Here is a 15,510-nt window from a genome sequence, read left to right as displayed (position 1 = left end):
AACATTCCCTGTGGAGACTGCAGATTTATAATGACAGCCACATAACACTATTTCCAGTGCTTTTAACACCTGCGCAGTAACTGATCCCCATGACCAAATGAATTAAGGCAAAGAAGCTTTGTTAAATGCTATTTAAATCCTGAATTGTAACAAGGAACATCATGAGCATCTGCCGACACAGCAATTGTGTAACACGTTCAAGCACAAAAGAGAGAAGAGTCACAAATAGTTAGCAGGAGTGTAGCCCTGTGCCAGGAGATCCCAGCTGTGTCTTTTGCATCTGGCTTGCAAATGATATAAAAAGCCAATATAAAGGTCCACTGAAAATCTCCAGAACAGGTATACATTGTCATATGTCAGAAGGCAGCCAACTGGTCTGCTGCAGTTGGGAGGGTCGGATGCCCATTCAGTCAAGTGTTATCTTACTGAAGTACAGTCTTGCAGTGGAGGGAAGATTGAATATCCTGTATATATGTATTTTCCTCTCCGGCCCACTGCTCCAATGGACTGCTTTAGAATCAGAGATGTTACATGATCGATGCTCCCCGATGGGACTCCTACTTTTCCTTTATCATTCAAGCAGCATCTCCCCTGGTTTATTTCCACTGATTCTCCAAAGACTAGAAGTATGAATTCCCAAACTCAGTATGTTGGAGTTGTCTGGGTCAACATTCCATTCCTACCAGACCAAAAGGGAAATTCTATTTTGGATCAGGACAAAAATATCCCTGGATAATGCTGTCCCCTGACAAGCAGGCCCAGGGGGAGGTTCCCATTGACACAATGTCAGGAACACGCTGGGGAGGCAGCGGATTTTCCAAACCAAGATGCCAGTGAGGGAGCAAACCTTTAAAACAGCATTTCGCATCCTCTTATAAACAGTGGGCAGTGCTGGGCACTGTCTCACAGCACCAGAGACACAGGAGCCATCCTGATCTTGGGTGCTGTCTATGTGGAATTTGCACATTCCCCCTGCGACTGTGTGTGGGTTTCCTCAGAATGCTGTGCTTCCTCCCACATCCCAAAGACGTGGAGGTTGGTAGGTTAATTGTCCACTGTAATTTGTTGTTAGAGTGTAGGTGAACAGTAGAATCTTCAGGAGATGATGAACATGTGGTGTGAATAAAAATGGGATAAAAATAGCATCAGTATTCTTGTTTTTAGTTGATACAAACACTGTGGACAAAAGTGTCTATTTACATCTTGTATTTATTTAAATTTAGACATTTTAGTTGATTCAAACTCTGTGGACAAAAGTGTCTATTTACATCTTGTATTTATTTAAATTTAAATTTAGACATACAGCACGGTAACAGGTCCTTTTCTGCCCACGAGCCCGTACTGCCCAATTAACAGTGGGAGGAAACTGGAGCACCCAGTGGAAACCCACATAGACACAGGAAGAACTTACAAACTGCTTACAGAGAGCATCAGATTTAAACCCCGGTCACTGGTGCTGTAAACGCGTTGCACTAACCGTGCCACCATACCTGTGCAACAGCATTAAATCAGTCCAATTCTAAAAGATCGTTTGTTCACCCATTTGGTAATTAATGTACCACAAAAATGGGCCAATTTTCCAGATTTGTATTCTATGTGGAGAGCTTGCACACGATGTGCAATCCTCACAATTTCCAAAATGTCAATGACAATTATTGGAACCCGGGACTGAAATTAGGGATTTATATTCTGGCAAAGAATTTGCCAAAAAAAAAAATTTAAAAAAATCACAGGAGAATCATTCCAGAGAGAGAGAAAAAAACCCAATAATGTTTGTAATTTTGAAGCAACAGGTCAAAGAACAATATTGTGTTAAGACAATTCATCAAATATTTTACTTAATTTGCTGGAACTGAAAAAACCTATTTGATCACTAATTTTAGCAAAATATAAACTCTAGTTTGCACTTATTCAGCAAATTGTATCACGAAATGTTGACTTACATTTTCGTGCTTCATGTGTTTTAGTAGTCTCAGCTCCCGGTATGTCCTTCTTGCGTGGATCAGAGACTGAAATGGTCTGGATAGCTTCTTTATAGCCACCTTCTGTCGCGTTCTTGTATCATAGGCAGAGCTAAACAAACAAAAAAAGCAAAGTCAGAACTGGTAGCCAACCAAGTCCGCACTGCCACAAAATGTCATTCAGCTGCTTGATCTCAATGCGGAAATGGACATTAATTGAGGAGCCCCTTCACATCTTTTGGTCAGTAAAATATTTCCAGAGAGTAGACTTACAAACACGCGATGTTTTCAAAGAAATAGAATAATTTGTCCCAGGATGTGTCTCCTGGAGCTGAGTTGCTCAGTCTCCAACATTAAAACTCATTCCTTTTCAGAAGGTACGATCCATTGGTCATTGTCTCAAATTTATAAAGGCCACAAATTTATAAATAGTGCCGCATTTTTATTGAAATAAAAGGAGATAAACTTTTCACCCAGTTCAGTGAGAGTACCATCAGAAAACAGTACCATAAAGGAAAAAACAAGGTCATAGGCAGGTCTAACTGCTGACGATGCCATAGCAGTGGGCTGTATTAACAGGGGGCAATGAGTCAGCAGGCAGGAGAGAAAATGAAAACTTGGCTGATGATGTTAACTAACAAGCAGGCAGGAGAGAAAATGAAAACTTGGCTGATGATGTACTAACAACTACAACGTCACCAAAACGAGGAGCTGACTGTAGACTTTGGGAAGGGAAAACCAGAGGTTTTCATTTGGGGGACTAGAGGTGGAGAGGATGATCAAATTTAAATTTCTTTAAGTCATTATTTCAGAAGATCTTTCCTGGACCCAACATCCAAATGTCATCATGAAGAAAGTAAATCTACTTCCTCAGGACTTTGATGAGGCTTGGTATGACATCGGAAACCTTGGCAAACTTCTACTGAAAGAGTGGCGACCCGGCGACATCACGGTCTGGTATGGGGACACCGAATCCTCTGAGGGAAAAGCACTGCGTAAGGTAGTGGACACAGCCTAGTTTAACACCATCAAGAAAATCTACATGGAACGTTGCCGTGGGAGAGCAGCAATCATCAAGGATCCACACCACCCAGGACATGTTCTGTTCTGACTGTTGCCATCGGGAAAGAGGTATAGGTGCCACAACACTTGCACCACCAGGTTCAGATTCAGTTGCTCCCCCTCCACCATCGGGCTCCTCAACAACAAACGCAATCAGGGACTCATTTAAGGGCTCTTACTTTGCACATTATCTATCAGCTTTTTTTTTAGTATTGCACAGACAGTTTATTTACATTTTTCTCTTTTGTATACTGTTAGGTCTGCTTTGTTCATGAATGAGTGAGTCAAACACCAGACTGAGTCGAAATCAAGGTTCTTTGTTCTTTATTGCCGGATTGTAACACTTGCAACTAACAGTGTTAGTTGGAGAAGGCGCATTCTGCTGTTATCAGCAAGTGGTGTTTTTTATATACCTTAGGATACGTACTTAGTAAATTATCATACCATGACATTGTCCAGTGAATAAACTGTTGCTATCCTTCTCTGCTAGTTTCCTGCACATCAATTTGTCATCCCCACTCTTATCTTGAGAGTACAAGGTCACAACTGCATCTTGTTACGGCCCAGCACTGGGTGACTCCTTCTTTTTACCTAACAATACGTATCTTTATCTTGAGTACATTTGTACTACCAATAAGTAGAAATTCTGCCTGGCCCGCAGGAAAACAATCTCAGGGTTGTATGTGATGTCATGTGTATATTCTGATAATAAATTTGAACTTTCAACTTAACTAGTCTGTTGTTGGAAATTATGTAATGATGTCCAACTCAAAGGAATCTAGGAGAAGATTAATATCATTTAAAAACATGCAGATTTTAGCATATAAAGCTGATAAAGATGCACTCTGTCAATGGAGACATTTGGGCTTGCCTACATTGTTAAATCTGCAGGTGTAAACATTGGTATTTTAAATTGGCTTTGGAAAGTCAGGCACGTGGGCAAACTCATTGTCTCAGGAATGGCAAATATAAATGATTTAAAACAAAAATCCTCAGCAAACAACCCCACATCTTATATAAGGGAGGAGGAAGGTGACTGGCAAAGAGGCTGAACATACAACGATCAAGGACATGGTCCTGTAGGACTCCTCAAGGTTTGACACGATTGCCCTTTGAAATGACGTGCTCTTGCCAGAATGCAAAGTCCTACCTCACAGTATTGTCAATAACTACTATTCTGCAGCGGAATGCTTCAAAGTAAATGTGCTTGTTGCAGCTTGCAGTTTACCTTTTGCATTTTTGCTATCTTTTCCATTAGCCTTAAGATGATAATGTCAATCATCTTCATCTGTTTGGGTTAAAGACAAATTTGGGTGAACTGATAAAAGAATTGAAGAAACATAGCCAATCCATCGTGAAAGATTGTGGCCTGCATACACCTTGGCATGTTGTGAAATGGCAGTTTGATCTCTCTGGTGCACTATTGGAAGAGATCTGACAACCACAAAAAACATCATGATGTGAAGAACAAAGAAAAAAGGCTCAAGCTATAAAAAGGAAATCAGATATTCAACCATCTGTCAGAGGTTCCTGTTTAATGCAAGTACCAATCCAGCAAGCAAAGCTGCAGTACTGATGCCCACAAGAGCTCAGACACAGCATTGTACAAAGAGGTCTGATCTTCTCTTGACATTCTAACCCCTTCTGCAGCCACGCACCTCAGCCGCCATGTCATTTCACGGACAACACCAATCTAGTTTCTTTTGTCATGTTGAAGGCAGGATTCTTTCCATTTCAGATTTCCTCATACCATTCATCATTCAACTTTTTCCTTGAAGAAGGCCTCGAGCCCGAAACGTCGGCAATATATCTTTGTCTCCTATAGATGCTGAAAAGACCAGCTGAGTTAGCTCCTCCAGCATTTCGGTGGGTTTACTTGTCCAGAGAGCTACAGGTTTAAAATGGACTGGCCAGATTCAAACCCTGGTTACGGCAGAGAAAAGCTTATTTCCGTTATCAATACTCGATTCAAGGAAATTAAATACAGCTCTCAAACCAATAAGTCGTTTGTACATGGTACTTCTTCAGCTTTTGAATGACACACTATATTAAATCCATGAGTTTAAAACTTGCTTCCAAACTCCACAATCCTTCTGCTCTGAAATCTACAAACAACCTGGCCAGTGATTTGAGGGTCCCAAGGAGATCGCCCTCGTCTAAATAATGCTGTTGCTCTCACAAACGTCATCGAGCTTCACCAGTAATCTGTGGTGGAGACGAGCACACATTGGAAAACAAATGGTACAGCCTGGATATTGCCTTCTCATCAAATAGTTCTGAGAAACAAGTTTAGTGATAATGTATCAATGCTGAAAACAATATTTGAAATAATTAGGAGTGATTGATTTTTAAAAATTACTGGCAGTCCTCGACTTCTGACCTATGTGAGTTATGTCCATCCGTACAAATGAACAAAATTAAAAAAAATTATTAAAACTTTTGTACAAGTGCATATTTTGTATTAAAAAAGTACTGTACACAGTGTTCCCCGCTCTCAGCATCAGCCCGAAGTCCTCGCTTCCTGTTCCCTGCAGCAGCCTGAGGTCAACCTTCCCCGTGGCAGGCCAAGGTCCCCATTGGATGTTGGAGGGAATCCGACTCACGAGTTATAACCAAACCTTCAGTCCCCATTACGGTCGTAAGTCAGGGACTACCTGGACATTTGAAATACTTCTTGGTATTAGTGCTGCATATACGTCATCCTGAATCTACTTCTACTGAAAGCTATCATCATCCATCAGATTTTTCCTTTGTAATGTGTTAATAATTGACAATAGCTAATAAATGCATACACTTCAGAATCAGAATTTATTGTCATGAACAAGTCATGAAATTCGGTGCAAACATTCATAAAATTACCATCTTACCACAGTATTGAAAAAAAAGTGCACAAAAAGTAAGGCAGTGTCTTTGGTTTATCGATCATTCAGGAATCTGATGGCAGCAGGGAAGAAGCTGTCCTTGTGCCGTTGAGTGCTCGTCTTTAGGCTCCTAATGGTAGCAAAGTGAAGAGGGCATGTTCTGGGTGATGGGGTCTTTGAGGATAGAGGCTGTTTTTTTAAGACACCACCTCATGTAGATGCCTTCGATGGAGTGGCGTCTGGTGTCTGTGATGTCACAGGTTGAGTTAACAACCCTCTGGAGTTTATTCTTGTCCTGAGAGTTAGTGCCTCCATACCAGGCAGTGATGCAACCATCCAGAATGCTCTCCACATTACACCCGTAGTAGACCCGTAGAAGTTTACGAGAGTCTTCGGTGACACACTGAATTTTGGATAAACTTAGGACTTGAGAGGACAGAGAAAATGTATCTAAATCAGGACAAGGCAAATTTTGAATAAATGGAAACATTTTCATTGCAGGTCAGTTTATGAAAGAATATATATCTCAGAGGGTAATAAGTCTTCGGAACAAGGAGGCTAGATCAATACTTATTTTTAAGATGTGAATAAATGTTTAAAAGATCCAGGAATTGAGGGTTATAGTGGACTGGTGAAGGAGTTGAGGCCAGCACAGATGAACCTTGATTTATAATGAATGGTGGGAACAGGCTTCATGGGCCTAGTGAAACACAAAAGTCTACAGACACTGTAATTATAGCAAAAACACACAGCAATGCTGAAGGAATTCAGCTGGCCTGAAGAAGGAACAAGCAAAGATTAGGAAGGCCGGCAGAATAAAGACTGGCCTGACCGGGTGGGGAGGGGGGGGGGGGGGGGAGGAGTCCAAACCAATAAAAGAGGAGAGGTGAGAATTAAAGGATGTTGTTCACCATAATTAGCTAGTATTGCTGCAGTTCAGTCAGGAAGTCTTAACAAGGCCCGATCTCTTGATATCAAATCCAAAGTATTCCAGTGAGGCTGGTTCAGTCAGCTGCAGTCATTGCAATGGTCATTATTTACCAGTTTACCATTTAGAAAGGCCAAGTATTTCAGCTGTGAAAGCCTAATAGCAGCAAAAGCAATTTCTGTCCAATTTGAAACAGCATAAGGAAAATGTAATTGTTTATGAATACATTCAGATAATGAGGAACTGGGATTGCATGTGATCTGTGCCTCTTACAGTAGGCAAGCAAGAGACTTTCAAATAAAGCTGGACATAAAAGGGAATGGGTGCACCAAGAGTAGGCAAAGAGACAGCTCTGCAGAGTACCTGCGCTTTGTCCACAACAATCATCTCAAACATCTGGTTGCCTGGCATTTTAACTCTCCTTCCACCCCCAAGTCAACCTGCTTAGGAGAGGCCAAGCACACTTGGTGTGAACATTGAACTTTCCAATTCCAGGGAATCCTGGTGCACACTTAACTTCCTGTCCATCTCATTTACTTCTCCATTTGTTCATTCTTCTCATTCCCTCTCCCCACTTGGTTCCATCTGCCCATCATTCTCTCCCATCTGGTTTCATCTGCAGGCTCTATCCCTTCCCCTGTCATATGCAAATTATCTCTTCTCTGAGCTAATGCAGGGTCTTATATCTTTTGCCTCCAGAGTTGCTGAATAACTTTTGGAATTCTTCCAGCATTGTTTGGCAACCACTCCACTGACATAAAAATAATGCTGTTAAAACTCAGTCTAGCAAGACCAACTGGATACCAATGATAGAAAGTACTGTCAAGCTGGTAACCTACTCTGATGAGGTTTTACAGACACTCGGGCAAATGGAAGGCCCAGGGGAATACAACAGGCCGCCAGTACAATTATCTTCAAAGCTTGTAGCTAACCTTAAAACAATCCAACTTTAATGGGAAGGACAGATTGAAAGAAACCAAGAATGTTTCCAATTTTGCCATTTCAATACCATGACACATTGTTGGAACCTAATGGTAATATTCTCAAATAGCTCTGCTCACATAACTGGGTACATTATGCACATTCATATCAAATCAGGTTAGACCATGGTGAAACGTGCTTAAAGAGTGATGTTGAGAAAACACTAGATAAGTTGGAGCATTAACAATTTAGTTATGTGGAGACCATGAATCAAGTTGGAAATGATGAACAATACCTCCGATTGATTTTGCCAGAATTGTATGCAGAATTAGCTAGATCAAAGGCATTCAAAAAATTGCAGCTTTCTGACACCTACACACAAGTGAATGCTGACATTCACTTGGCCATCAATATGCACAAAGAACTCTGTTCATATGCAAGTTACCCTATATACTTGCGTTTTTTTGCCCAAGATTTGTGGCCTTGATACAAGAAATGAGAAACACAAAGTCTACAGTGGCTAAAATCCTGAGCAAACAATGGAGGAAGAGCAGGTCAGGCAGGATCCATGAGCAATAATGGTCCATCAGGTTTCAGGACGAGACCCTTTATCAAGGCTCAGCAATAATGGTAAGTCAATGTTTTGGATCGTGATCCTTAACCAAGATTGAAGAGGTTCACACACAGCAGTTCATTGCTTGCATGACCACGATGCCCTGTAAACCTGTCAAGCATAATGGAATGCTTCTGACTTGGAAGAAATGTTCAGTTTCCTTGGCATGATGTGAAGCAAATGTATCCTTTTTTGGCATTAAAAAAAAATTATGCCAAGAGGCTTGAGCAGTGAGGTAAAAAGGTCATCATTAATGTGCCAAAGTCTGAATATGGAGCTGAGCCAAGATCATTCCTTGAGATCATGCAGTCTTGCAAGTGATTTCTTCCACACCGACCATTACATGACACTGATAAAGTATATTAAATGGATGTGGAGCAAGGAACAATAAAGTACAGATGAGGAATGCTCCAACAAAAGGAGCGGGAGGCAGGGTCCGCCGCGCACGGAGCGAGGGGGAAGACCTGTCTGACAGAGGGTCACTTGTTAACCCTAAAGTGGGCTTCGGAGGCGTGAACCTCGTGTAGTGACTTGGAGGTCACTGAGTGAAAAATTCCCGTGTGAAGAAATCAAAGATGGTCGTTGCCACATTCGAAACTCAGGAAAGTCTTAAGTCTACAGTGATCATGGACATCTGTCTCCACGTCCAACTAAAAGACCAGCGTGAACCAAACAAAGAATCCCACGCCTGTAGACCAGACTCTGCGAGCTGTAACTTTTTGACTGGCGGACTTGACAGTATACCAGCATAATGACAATAGAGTGTATAACATCACATCACAAAAATTTTATAGACTGTCATTTTGGTGTCACCCCCTCTGGTGACATCACCCCACCCTCCCCGCACCCCCCGAGTGATGCCAGTGTTTGTAATCTCTTTGTGGTCTCCTTGCAACACACGCAGCCTGCAATACACAAATATGCCTGAGAAACTCAGCAGGCCATGTAGCATCTATAGGAAGTTTCGGGCTTGGGCTCTTCGTCGAGTATCACATGCAGCCTTCCAGCTTTGTTTCACTTAATCCCCTCCTTGTGAACAATAATGTGCTCACCAATCCCTGCAGTACTTGGCAAGGTTACACAGCCTCCAGAATAGTTTACTCATATCCTCTCTCTCACAATCAATCTATAGCCTGAAATGACCCACATTCCATATGCTCCACTTCACCATATTAAAATACACCACATAAAGTGGATGGCCTTATCTATTTGTGACAACTTTAGAAAACTCTTAAAACATTTGTCAAATGTTATTTCTCCTCCAAACACTGCCCAATCATCATGTTATTTTCTAAGGGTCCATTTTGTCAATTTCTTAACAATAGATTCGGCCACATTTCCTGCTGCTGATATAAGGCTAATGGGACAATAGTTCCCTTTTTCTCTCCTCCTCCTCCTTTCTTTAATTGGACAGTTACTTTTCAGTGAAAACATTCCATGGTATTTTGAAAGATAACAGGTAATACTATTGTTATCTTTCAGTCCTGAGAGTTGGTGATCATCAGGTCCTGCCTGGGCTTGTATTTGGTTTCCATTTCATCAATTTTCACAGTTTTATTTGGGATGCTAATTTCTTTCAACTGTTCATTCTCTTTTAACAGTTATTCTTCACTATTTCCAACGATTTTAAAAAAAAAGATTTTTCTGTACAGTCCAATGTAAAATTGCTTAATTTCTCTGCTATTTTCTTATTCCCAATCTAATTTCCCCTCTCACAGTCAATAATGTCTCAGATATTAAATTTTGTAAACTTCCTGTTTGTTTGTTTTTTGCCTACCCACAAGCAGTTTAACAGTCTGTTTTTGTGTTCCTAGCAAGATTACTCTGGAACATTACTTTCCTTTAAATTTTATTTTGGTGGAAATGTGATATTTCCCAATGATCAGGCTTATGCTCTCACTGGTAATATTATAAACCTTTTCCCTTGAACCAATACAGTCTTTAACTTTTCCCTGTCATAGTTTGAACACATTTTTATCACATTTGATCCTTAAATAATTAAACACAACAAACTATTTATTAATAATTGAAATGTTAACCAATACTTGACAACAATGATGGCCTTTAAGAGTTTCCCAACCTTGCACAACCATTCATGGGAGACAGAGAAACTACATTAAAATATTTCTAACTATATTTAGACACATAGACCAAGATTGAATTGAAACACTTTCAATCTTAACAAAAAAAATCGATCAAATTATGATCATTCTTTTTTCTGAAATGCTCTTTTAACATATTTGATTCAAAATAACGCGTCTATTCATTGGTTCTCCAACATACTAATCAGAAACCTACATCTTAAATTCCAATGCACTGCAGCCAGCCCCATCTCCCAGCTCAGGAAACAATGCGAGGACAATTTGAAGGGCAAAGCACTAAATAAAGGGAGATCAAAAGGCATGAAACAGAAGTACAGTAATGGCCTCATGAGGGAAGGTGGAGATGGAGATAGTCAGCAAGCCAGGCAGCATCTGTGAAGAGAAATGGTTGAGGCTCTAAAAGGTGAGACAGATTTCGGGAAATGCAGTAATTGAATAGCCCTGTTACCCCAGGCTTCGGTCAGTTGGCCACTTTGTCAGAAGTTAGCTGTAGCCTTGCCGAACACAACGGCAATGATTTCCTTCGGCCAGACTCTTCAGAGAGCTCGCCTGAAGTTGCAGAGCTTCAGGGGAAGGACAGCTCTTCCCCCAACTCCCCACTCCCCACTCAAAGAGTTGGTCTTAGTTTTAAATTCTTACTTACAAATCAGAAAACTGAATGTATTAAGTATTTCCACGTGAAATACACCGAACAGCGATGTATCTATTTGGCAATGTATCTATTTTCAGTTTCAAAACTTAACAGAAGTAATACTTAAGGAATGATATTTCACGTCTATTTCTGCAGCGAAAAGAGCCAGTTGCAATAGCATGAACTCCAGCATTGTTCCATCTGGACGGAACTCGGTGGCTTAAATTACATTGGATCGCTAATACAGGATTTTTAAAAAAGAAATGCTGTTATTTTTCGCTCCATTGCAAAGTCGACCTGGAAAACCCTTTGCCGATAGGATCCTCGCCGATTAGAAAGCGCACCAGGTCGCGACCGGGTGCATTCGTCGGGGGCGCGATGATCCGAAGCCGAACGGAGCGCGGGGGATCAAACCCTCGGGAAGCTCTCGGTTGCAGCGACCCCCGCCTTCGGCCGAGAAGCCGGACTGGAGCCGCCGCCGCCACGCCTCTGGGAGCCCGAATCCAATATGGTTCCCCCTCCAGTGAGTCCCCGGGATCGGGACAGACCGGGTGCCCCACACTTCCTCGAGCAGGCCCACACGAAGCGGGACCCTGTGTATTTCGGACCACCTCTCCTTCATGAGTAGCCGCCAAACAACCCCCCCCAATCCCATGGAACGGGAAACGTTGCCGAGAGCCGACACCGGGGTCAGGAGCGTCTACTCACCAGACGGATCCATAAGCCCCGGAGCCGACCGGGCTCAGGTTCTGATACCTCTCCGGCACTTCCCATACCGTTTTGTTTAATTCTTGTCTGTAAAAGCCAGTCCTGACTGACATTTTTTTTTATTCCATCAAACGTTGCGACAGGGACCCCCCCCCTCCCCTCCTGACGCAACAAAGTCAGCGCTGAATCGAAACTGATTTCAGATTCCAGCCACGCGTTTGACAACACGCAAAATGCGGACCCCCAGCGCTCCAGCCTCGCCGCTGGAAGCAGGCGCTGCCACTGTCCCCACTCACACACACACACGGTCATCTCAGACTCCAGGCACGTTGAAACATTTAACTCTTTCAATAAGATGCATGACTAGATTCGAGATGAGTGCTTTTCAATTGTCAAACAGAAAATGCGATATTACACAACATATTTCCTTGGCAGACAAAGATTCGCCGTCGGCAAAACAGAATTGCCCAGCGCCCCTGACAGTCAGAGAAAGAGAGCCCACCCAGGGTCACTGGATGGCCATGGCTTGGCCACAGTGTTCGGTCCAAGCTCCGGGTGGGCCTGACCAGGAAGCCTCCAGCACCCCCCCTCATCCCACATCCCACTGGCACCCCTTCAGCCAGTTTCCGACCGTTCTCCAGCGTTCCACCGCCTGGCGCAAGCCCCTTCACCAGAGTCACCCGCAGCTTGTGTGGATCCCTCGCCTCGAGTCACCCAACAGCCTGTGTGTTCTTGCCCTCACTGCCGTCGTCACCGGACCATGGGTTGTCTCTTTGCTTCTCCCTCTCAAACCGGGGGGTGGGTTGGTCTCCCCATTTTCTGTTCCCCTACACCAGTCCTGTGCTTCTCATGCTTCCCTCACCCTCAATATTGGGGAGAATTTCCACTTAAAAAAAAACTGTTTGGCAATGCTTTGTCTCCCATCTTCTCTGTGCAGGATAAGAGAGTCCTTGCAAAGTTCTTTTCAGACCTTCCTTCATCAATGCTTTGGTGACCCTGTCCAATGGATTTGCACGAAGATGCCAGGAATCGGGAAGAAAATAGAGCAGAGGTGAATAGCAGACCACCTCCCAATTGCTTCTTGCCCCCAATGTTTAGTGCCAATCCTTCTGTTTCCCACCTATGTATGCCATCTCACCCCCCCCCCCCATCACTCCAATGCACACAGGGGCAGAGGTGCATGATCAGTGCCTTACACAAGTGCTTATCTGCAGCAGCTACACTAATCCTGCAATAACACACACAAGCAGACGGGTTGAGCTCAGTGAGCAGACTACTTTATTGCAGGCTGCTGGGCAGCACTTATAGTCCCAGGCCGGACCTACCTGAAAACTGCACTGGAGGACGCTGACGTCATGTGGTCCCCAAGCGCAGATTTTTGAGCCCTGAGGTGGAAGGAAGGGAAACCCCCCCCCACCCCCTGATGGTGCCATTTTGGCCGGCTGCCCCGCCGCGTGGCTTACAAGCAGGGCCGGTTCACCTGCCTTATGGTTAGCTGCCACACAGCCCCCCCAGAACTGGCGCCAATGTCCTTTTTTGCCGGGCGGCCTCGCTTCTTGGGCTGGGCAATGACCATGGGCTCGGTGGGATCGAGGTGAGCTGGCTTTAACCTGTCCATGGTAAATAGCTCATGCCTGCCACCCAAGTCCAGCGTGAACGTCGAGCCGGAACGCTGTATAACCCTGTATAGCCCCTCGTACGGTCACTGCATAGGTGCCACAGTCGGGCCCCACCAAACAAAAATGAACTCTGCGGAAAGCAGCTCGCCAGGAACGTGAGACGGACGGGTACCATGCCTGGGCAGCGGTGGGGGTTGAAAGGAGTCCAAGCGTGTCCTGAGGTGAGGAAGTAGTTCGTGCGACGACCGCTGGGGATTGTGAGGTGCATTAACGAACTCACCAGGTAGTGCCAGCAGCGCACCGTAGACCAGCTCAGCAGATGATGCCTGCAGATCTTCGTTGGGAGTGGAACGGATGCCCAGGAGCACCCAAGGTAGTTTGTCTGTCCAGTCGGGACCGGTGAGGCGGACCATGAGTGCTGACTTAAGGTGCAGACATTTGACCAGTCCATTGGCCTGTGGGTGGTAGGTCGTGGTGCGGTGTAGCTGGATCCCCAACCTGTTGGCGAGTTGTGCCCAGAGCGCAGATGTGAACTGGGCGCCCCGATCGCTGGTGAGATGAGCCAGGACGCCGAACTGGGCGACCCAACCATGCAACAGTGCTTGGGAGCAGGAGTCGGTGGAGGCGTCTGGTATCGGGCCAGCGAGTGGTGCGGTCCATCACCGTAAACAGGTAACGGTTGCCCCGGGAAATGGGTAAGGGCTCAACAATGTCCACGTGAATATGGCTGAAATGTTTCTGGACTTGCTTGAACTCCTATATGGGTGCCCTGGTGTGCCTGTGCACCTTGGACATCTGGCAATGGCTGTACGTTCTGGCTCAGCCCGCGATCTGCTTCCGCAGCCCATGCCATACGAACTGTTCTGCCACCATCCGGACTGTGGACCTGATGGACGGATGTGAAAGGTCGTGGATGTGACAGAAAATTGCCTGCGCCTCTGCTGGGGAACCACTGGCCGCAGGGTGCCCAAGGAGATATCCCATAGGGTGGTGCCTTCACCGCTCGGAGTCGGGAGGTCTCGGAACCACAGGCCAGTGATGGCGATCTTGAAGGCCCTCATCTCCTCATCAGCTTCCTGGTCCTGGGCGAGCTGGTTGAAGTTGAGGCTGGGCGTCAGTGCGCAGATGGCCGGTCCCGAGAGTGCATCGGCAACCACATTGTCCTTCCCCACCTTGTGCCGAATGTCGGTGGTAAACTCCGACATGAAGGAGAGGTGACACTGCTGGTAGGCTGACCAGGGATCCTTTGCCATCACAAATGCCTGGGTGAGGGGTTTGTGGTCTGTGAAAATGGTAAAAGTCCTCCCCTCCAAAAATTAGCAGAAATGCCGCACTGCCAGGTACATGCCCAGTAACTCGCGGTCGACGGCACTATACTTGCATTCCGGCGGGCGAATGCCAGCAGTTTCTGATGTCCATTCACCTGCTGCTCCAGGATGGCACCAACGGCTGTGGCAGAGGCATCGACAGAGAGTGCCATATGCAGGTCAGTGTGCGGGTGGGCGAGCATGGTGGCCTTCGCCAGGGTGTCTTTGGTGGCCTTGAATGCGGTGCAGGCTTCTGGATTCCAAGCGAGCGTCTTGTGCTTGGCTGCGATGAGGGCAAACAGTGGCTGCATGATGCGCTCAGCTCCCAGGATGAAGCAGTTGTAAAAGTTGACCATATCCGTGAACTCCTGCAGCCCCTTGAGGCTGTCCGGCGTTGGAACTCCCTGATAGTGGCGAACTTCGCAGCGGCAGGTGTGGCTACTTCGACCATGAGGGTATGGCCCAGGAACTGCATGGACTCTTTCCCGAACTGGCACTTGGCTGGGTTGACGCTGATCTGGGCTCCAGTGTCAACGAGGAACTGCTGGCCGCTGACTGAGTCCCGCAGGTAGAGAAGGCTGTGTCCTTGGCCAGCTGCCGCAGCCATTAACAGCAGCCAGCCTGGTCGTTTCCCTGGAATGAGCAGGGCTGACGACACTTCCAGGCCTTGGCTGCCCAGCGCTGGTGGTAGAAGCAGAGGCCTGAAGTGGATGCTGCAGCTTTGGTTATGCCCTAGGGGGCCCCTGCAGGGGCTGGGTGCTCTACTGCAGTGCTAGGGGTGGTCATGGTTGTGCCTG

The 15,510-nt window shown here is 45.3% G+C and overlaps 1 protein-coding gene across 5 annotated transcripts in view; it reads right to left on the bottom strand.

The window, feature by feature from the left end:
• mapk11 (mitogen-activated protein kinase 11) overlaps nucleotides 1-12,542 on the bottom strand; it is a 39,809-nt gene extending 27,267 nt beyond the window's left edge. The window contains exons 1-2 of one of the 5 annotated variants that reach the window (XM_069907890.1): nucleotides 12,459-12,542; nucleotides 1,944-2,073 (exon numbers count right to left, since the gene is read on the bottom strand). In XM_069907890.1, the coding sequence (XP_069763991.1) occupies nucleotides 1,944-1,958 (15 nt within the window). In that variant the 5' untranslated portion in view covers nucleotides 1,959-2,073; nucleotides 12,459-12,542. Of the gene's footprint in view, nucleotides 1-1,943; nucleotides 2,074-11,787; nucleotides 12,061-12,289; nucleotides 12,412-12,458 lie in introns of those variants that run through there. The other 4 variants (XM_069907887.1, XM_069907891.1, XM_069907886.1 and 1 more) reach the window with 4 other exon arrangements.
• Nucleotides 12,543-15,510: the final 2,968 nt, after the last annotated feature.

The sequence above is a fragment of the Narcine bancroftii genome, chromosome 13 (genome assembly GCF_036971445.1).
Source record: "Narcine bancroftii isolate sNarBan1 chromosome 13, sNarBan1.hap1, whole genome shotgun sequence".
In the NCBI taxonomy this organism is placed as follows: domain Eukaryota; kingdom Metazoa; phylum Chordata; class Chondrichthyes; order Torpediniformes; family Narcinidae; genus Narcine; species Narcine bancroftii.
This window is presented reverse-complemented; position numbering and strand designations above follow the sequence as displayed.